The 7,036-nt window shown below is 47.6% G+C and overlaps 1 protein-coding gene across 1 annotated transcript in view; it reads right to left on the bottom strand.

Annotated features, from left to right (window-relative positions):
* Positions 1-2: 2 nt before the first annotated feature.
* Positions 3-7,036, bottom strand: part of PMEL (premelanosome protein) — a gene marked incomplete at its 3' end in the record, with an annotated part of 37,919 nt that continues 30,885 nt past the window's right edge. Inside the window, exons 3-12 of the mRNA XM_023757946.1 lie at positions 5,202-5,312; positions 4,907-5,053; positions 4,075-4,209; positions 3,534-3,695; positions 2,572-3,291; positions 1,517-1,633; positions 1,199-1,283; positions 883-1,088; positions 696-783; positions 3-114 (exon numbers count right to left, since the gene is read on the bottom strand). Of these exons, the coding sequence (XP_023613714.1) occupies positions 3-114; positions 696-783; positions 883-1,088; positions 1,199-1,283; positions 1,517-1,633; positions 2,572-3,291; positions 3,534-3,695; positions 4,075-4,209; positions 4,907-5,053; positions 5,202-5,312 (1,883 nt within the window). The remainder of the gene's footprint in view (positions 115-695; positions 784-882; positions 1,089-1,198; positions 1,284-1,516; positions 1,634-2,571; positions 3,292-3,533; positions 3,696-4,074; positions 4,210-4,906; positions 5,054-5,201; positions 5,313-7,036) is intronic.

The raw sequence follows: 7,036 nt of genomic DNA, 5'->3' as shown, positions 1-7,036 counted from the left end.
TTGCTCTCACCAATGGAGGAAGAGTGGAAGACCCGGGGCAGACGCAGCCAGTGGGTGCTACCCTGTGGCAGCTGGGGAAGGGAGACAGCAGAGCCCTGCTTCATAAGTCTGCGCCTGATATTGGGAGGAAAAGGAGGAAACTGGTTAGCAATGGCCAAGAGCAGCCTGTCTGTGCCTCTGCAAAGGACACACCCATATTTCAGGTTTACTTGGCCTTGATCTTTGCTCCCCAACCTTCTCCTCACCAACAGGGTTCATCCTCTCTTGTTTCTGTGGTAGCCTCTGTCCATTCCCCTCTCCCTACGAACTTCCCTATTTGAGGACTCCAGGCCTAGAGATCTGCCCTTTTTGCAGGTGGAGAACTCAGTTCACCTAACCTCCTCCACCTTTGATATTGCCAATAACAATAGTCACCAATATAATCACTTATTGCATTCTTGCTTCAGAACCAGGTGCTTTATCCACATTGTCTCTAATCCTGACAACAGCCCACAGGATAAGTGTTAGTTTTCCTACTTTACAGAAGTTCAAAAAGGTTAAGCTACTTCCCGAAGATCCCACCAGCAAGAATGCAGCCCACACTTGTTTAAGTTCCAAGTTTGGGCTCTTTCCTAGACACCATCCTTCCCCTTGAGGAAGAGTGAGTGGTGGAAATAAGGAATAAGGGAGTGTGAGCTGGATGGTGGGGTTCTCACCTGTATACCAGAGATGCAAGCACCATAGCCACCAATACCAGCAAGATACCCACGAACAGGGGAGCCTGCCCAAGGTCTGCTTCTTGACCTGTGAGTAGAATCCCAGGCTCTGCTTCAGTGTCTGCTCCCTGACAGATAGCCTCTGCCCACTGCCCTTCCTCATCCCTGCTCCTGTCCAAGTACCTACCAGGCATGACAAGCTGGGTGCTGACCATTGCCAGGCTGTTGGCATCAGCCAAAGACACATTGAGGCAGTAGGTCCCTGAGCCGCCTGTTAGTACCTGGTACAGAACCAGCTGGCAGGCTGGGCTAGGTGGCACAGGCTGACACAGCCGCTGGGTAGGGGGCTGGCACCCTGGCGATGAGATGTCCATACAGGCTTCCTCGGGCAGCCTGGGAGAGGTGACATCTTATGTCAGGGGGTCTGGGAAGGAACCCTTGATACCAGAGAGTAGGTTAACAGTCAACCCAGGAGTTCTCAGGGCCACCAGTGGGACACTCACCCGCCTTGACAGGACACAGTCAGCTCAAATGCATCCCCTTCACTGGATGGCACAGCCTGCAGGATCTCAGCACTCTCGATGCCCTCTACAAAGTTGCAAGATTTTAAGCCTGGGATTCCTCTATCAGGATTCCCTAAAGGCCCACAGACGGGAAATCCCTAGGCTGCTTCCCTAATCCCATCCCCATGCCTTCAAATGAAAACTCTGGGATTTAGGTATTCCTGCTCATGTGAGCAGCTCCTTCCACAGCATGCTTCCACTGGCAACCTGAGACAGCCCGCACCGCCCTCCGCCAGCCCCACAGCAGGCAGGACTCACGGACAATGTCCATGGTGAGGGAAAAGGAACCGTATCGATACAGAACGCAATCCAAGGGGGCTTGTCTCTTCACCAGGATTAAGGTGTCTGTATCATCCAGCAGGGGGCTCTGGGAGCCTGGCAGGAGAGGAGAGAAGTCAATAGACAAATGACTCACCTGGAAACAGAAGCCTAGCAGGCTTATTCCTAGAAGAGCCAGAGCTACTAGATCCAGGCTTGGAATCTGACAAGACCTGGGAAATCTCATTGTATAGATAAGAAAAGTGAGGCCCTGATGGAGAAATTACTGCCCCACAGTCTCACAGATGGGGTAGAGTTAGAGTTTTTAAAAATCACAAGTATTTATCATACCCCACACTGTGCCAGGCCCTAGGCTAGATACTCAACATATGTTTAACTCAGGGGTCCTCAAACTTTTTAAACAGGGGGCCAGTTCACTGTCCCTCAGACCGTTGGAGGGCTGGACTATAGTTTTAAAAAAAACTATGAACAAATTCCTATGCACACTGCACATATCTTATTTTGAAGTAAAAAAACAAAACGGGAGCAAATACAATATTTGTATTTGCATGTGGCCCGCGGGCCGTAGCTTGAGGACCCCTGGTTTAACTCATCTAAGTGTCACTTTCTCACTCTCCCGTTTTCAGTGCTGTAATTCCAGACTGATCTGCTTTGGGAAGAGAATCCAGGGGTGGGAAATGGTGTCAGAATCTGGAAAAGATTTCCATGCATTTTCGCTTGAGCAGAAAATGAGATATAAATATTATAAATAACCACAGTCTGTCATTCCCTGGCCTGTCCCTCCGAGAACAGCTCTCGGGGATAGAGAAGCAACGAGCTCTCTCCCCCAGGCCCTAGGGAAAGGCCCTGACTTCCTGGACACATCTATTCCATGGCCTTAAGAGGGACCTGAGGGCTTTAAAACCAGTGAGGCCTCTGAGGGGACTCCATTGCTAGGCAACGGGTTGCGTAACAACTGGGTCCTGGGAAGTCTTTCAGCTCTTTAGTTACAAATGCCCCACCTCAATAAACCTCATTCACACTGGCCCTCTTACCTGTAATACCTTCTGTAGGCATGACTGGGCTGGCATCTGGACCCTCAGGCTCAGGTGTGGGTACCTCTCCCGCTGTGGTCTCCACCAACTCTGTGGTTGGTACCTGTACAACTGTGGTTTCAGAGGGCTCTCCAGTTGACACTTCAGGGGTCGTACCGATAGCCTCTGCGGTTGGCATCTCTGCAAGTGTGGTACCTATGCCTTCTGTGGTTGGCATCCCTGCAAGTGTGGTACCTAGGCCTTCTGCAGTTGGCACTTGCACCGATGTAGTACCTAAAACTTCTGTGGTTGGCACCTGCACAGCTGTGGTTCCAGAGGACTCTGCAGTTTGCACCTGACCAGGTGTAGTACCTACAACTTCCGCTGTAGGCACTAACCCAGCTGTAGTGCCAGGGGCCTCTTCAGTTGGCACAAGCCCATTTGTGGTTCCTGGAACTGGGGAGGAGCCACAGGAGCTGAGAGGAATAGCAGCCTGAAGCACCACCCGGGCAGTGACTGGGCCCGACTCTAGGTAAGTGTGAGTGACCACAAGTGCCCGAGAGATCAAGGTCCCAGTACTGTCTCCAAAGTCCCAGGTGTAAGAAAGGTCAGCCCCAGACAAGTAGCCACTGGGGTCATGGAGCTGGAGCGCAAAGACCAGAGGTTGGTTTCTCAGGAAGTGCTTGTTCCCTCCATCCAAGGCCTGCAGTTGGGACACACTCACAGAGAAGGGCACCTGGTCTGGGATTGGAAACAAGAAAGGTAAGAACCACCACCTGGGCCACAGCTTCTCTTTTCACAGGGACACCTCCACCGTCAAGCTGACTGTCTCTTCACTGGCTCCGAGCCCCATATCCTTTGCCCAGGTGTCCTGGTTCTGCCCCTTTAAGGTTATACACATTTCCCCTTTCCCCTTCTAGTCCAGCCAAACCTCTCCACCTTCTCTTGCTGTAGGATTGGCCTTGCCCCTTCCTAATCCTTACCAGTAACGGTGAAGACTAAGCTGGCGTGACCGATGGGCATGTAGCTCTCAGACCCCCGGCGGTGGTAGACAGTTACTTCCATGGTGTTTGTGCCCAGCACTGTTGTGTCTGTCCCAATGCTCAGCCCAGACACCGGGCCCCCTAGAACTTGCCAGTATTGGCCTGAGGGTTTTGGAAAGAAAAGCAGGGAGAGGTGAGGGTTACTGGTTGAAGAAGACTGATTAGAGACAGCACCAGAGAAGGAAGGTCAGCTGGATTTAGGATGGTAATTTTAGATGGTATTTGGAAAGTGGTGATATGGGGGCCAGGGAAGGAGTCCTAATGAGTGGTTCCATGGAATGGGACTATAATTGGGGAAGGACTCCCAGAAAGAACTATTATAGAGTTGGAGGGGGCTAGGTGCTATGGAAGAGGCAGGAGCCAGGAGGAAAATGATTAGGGAAACTTGCAGAGCTTAAAGGATGGGACCAAAAGGAAAGAGAATCAGATAGGAAGAGGTGAATTCAAGTGTGGGTGACAGGCCAGAGCAGGGAGTCCTCACCCCAGGTCTTCCAGACATAAACAAATCTTCTCCTCTGAGACCAAGGGCCTGATGGGCAGGCCTCCCCATCAGGGAAGATGCAGGCGTCATCAAGTTCCTGCGGATACACTGGCTGTCCTCCCCACACCTGGCTCCCTGAAAGGCAGACACAGCGTCACCTGTAAACCCTGGCATTACACCAAACCCTAATATGGCTCTCAGAGGGGGCTCTGGGAATACCCCCTAGCTGCAAAGTGTATTCCCCTTGGTATAATCCATTTAGGGTGGTAGTGGAAAGAATGGAAACTACAATTAGATTCATATGTATATACTTACACAGGAAAGAGATTGGAAGGCCATATATCAAAGCCATATATTTAGAGAGATTTGCTCTAACTAATGGGATAAAAGTAAAAATAACAGTATCAGCTAACATTTATTGAGTCTTTACTATAGGCCAGGGCAGGCCTTGTGCTGAATTCTTTATATGTTATCACATTTTAGTCCTTACAACAACCTTTCATTGTAGGTATCATCCCCATTCTACAGATAAGGGAACGGAAGCACAAAACAAGTGTTTGCCCAGGGTCACATCCTAGTAACAAGTTTAAATCCAAATCCATCCAACTTCTAAGTCCACTTGGTCTTCTGACCCCATTTGGGCGACTATAATCCACCCCCCCCCACACACACACTTTATTTGTGTCTTCTACTTTTTCTACAATGAATATGCATTACATATATAATTTGTTTTTTTTTAAAGTAGAGGTGGAAGGGGGCATTCCCTGAGCTCATTGGGGATACTAGGGAATTGGGACATAGGAATGAGGGCCTGGGATAGAGAGGTACTCACCATTGACGCTGGTGTCATTGGCCCAGATGACCTGCCCATCTGGCAGCACCTTTTGGCTTTCAGGGAAGTGCAGGGAAATAGAGAAGGAGACATTTGCCCCAACCAGCGTAGGCCCATCATTACGGACCTTCAAGGACACTGGGCCACCTGGAAAAGGCAGTTGCATTAGCTGGGACTCCTTGGCTTCCCCTCCCCATATACCCTTCCCCTTCTTCTCTTCTCAAACTACATTCAGCCCAGTTCTCTCTCCACTCCATTTCCACCATGCCCTCCCCAGAATCTGCCAAGTTCCCACCTCTCCAGCAGTCATGCCCCTGGTTTTCTGTCCAATCAGGATACAGCTGCTTGTTCCAGGCTTTAGTTCTGAGCTGCCTCGAGACACCAAGCCAGTCTTGGCCTATGGATCCTAAAAGGAAAGTGCCATGAGGGCCCTAGGATCCTCACTCAGTCCCTTCTCAGGGGATAATAGTGCCCCACATCACTCCACTCATTCTCACATTCAAAGTGCATTTTAATTTACTGAATGCCCTCTAGGTGCCAGGTACAAAGGACTATGCTAGGTACAAAGGACTTAAGAAATGAATAAGACATAGCTCTGAAGGGATTCAAGGTAAAGTATAGGAAATAGACATATATGTAAATTGCTATAAATCAAGGCACTATTTAATATAAGCCATAGCAGACATGCATGAAGTATACTACAGAATGACAGTCTAAACAGATTTCTGTAGTTCCACTCTGGCAGATTAGGAAAGACTTCAATGAGGAGTCGGCCTGTGGGATAAAGCACTCCAGGCAGAAGGCCTAGCATGAGCAGATGCATGCATGGAGGCATGGAAGCACATGGCATGACAGGGAACTACTAGCAGTGTGGTTAATGCACACTGGGAAAGATGAGACCAAAAGGCCGCCTTGGGGGCTTTGAGTGCCCAGTGAAGGAGTTTGGCCTTTAACTCTATAGGCAAGGCCACCTCAGAAGATTTTGTTTTATTGAGCTATAATCCACATACACAAAATTCACCCTTCAGAATCTTTTTTAATATGATCAGATTTGTCTTTTAGAAGGATACCTGGCAAACAGTGAGGAAGATGGATCAGAAGTAGGCAGAGGTTGGTGTTGGGGACACAGCAGACAAATTTATTGCAACTGACTGAGAATAGTCTGAGAAAAAGAGATATGATGAATCTCTATACCCCTCATCCAGATCCAACAACTATCGCATTTGTCACATTTGCTTTTTCTGTACGTTATTATTGTTGTTTTATTTTTTATTGAATTTATTGGGGTGACATTAGTTAATAAAATTATATAGGTTTCAGGCATACAATTCTATAATACATTATCTGTATATTGTATTGTGTGTTCAGCACCCCAAGTCAAGTCTCCTATTTGTTTTTAGTTAAAGTCTTTAAAAGCTTATCCCAGGCATCTTGTTATTTTAACCCAACAAATTCAGTATGTATCTGTTTTTAAAATGAATATTTTATTGAATAAGCATTACTTCACACGAAACAAAATTATCAAACCTAGTCCATAAAAATTTCATTAATATCTAAAAATGGCTTTTGATATTAAAAAAAAAATCAGGATCCAAAAAGTAAGCACAGTCCTTTAAGAGCCTCAGATGGACAAGAATGAAGAGAATGTTTCCAGGCTACATTAAGGAACATAGTAAGAGAAAAAGACTTAAAACAGCAGCATGAATGAGGAAAGTCAGATCAAGAAGAATTTTCTTGAAATCTGTGAGAAAGAAGAAACTGAGAGCCCAGCTGGTGTGGCTCAGTGGTTGAGCATCAACCCATGAAGCAAGAGGTCACTGGTTTGATTCCCAGTCAGGGCACATGCCTGGGTTTTGGGTTCAGTCCTCAGTAGGTAGCGTGCAGGAGGCAGCCAACTGACATAAATGTTTCTATCTCTCCAGCCCTCTCCCTTTCTCCCTCAAAAATCAATAAAAAACATTAAAAGGAAAAAAAAAGAGGAAACTGAGATATGATGCATGTATTTCAGCATAGCAGAAACTATCCTCACTCCATTTGTAATTTGTACTGGAAATCTAGTTGATTCTGCTGGGGGAGGAGCTGGAATCTTCATTGAGCATCCTACCACTAGAGCAAGAGAATCATAAGATG

The sequence above is a fragment of the Myotis lucifugus genome, unplaced genomic scaffold (genome assembly GCF_000147115.1).
Source record: "Myotis lucifugus unplaced genomic scaffold, Myoluc2.0 scaffold_119, whole genome shotgun sequence".
Classification (NCBI taxonomy): Eukaryota; Metazoa; Chordata; class Mammalia; order Chiroptera; family Vespertilionidae; genus Myotis; species Myotis lucifugus.
Note: the sequence above shows the minus strand (reverse complement) of the source record. Positions and strands in the feature narration are given on the sequence as shown.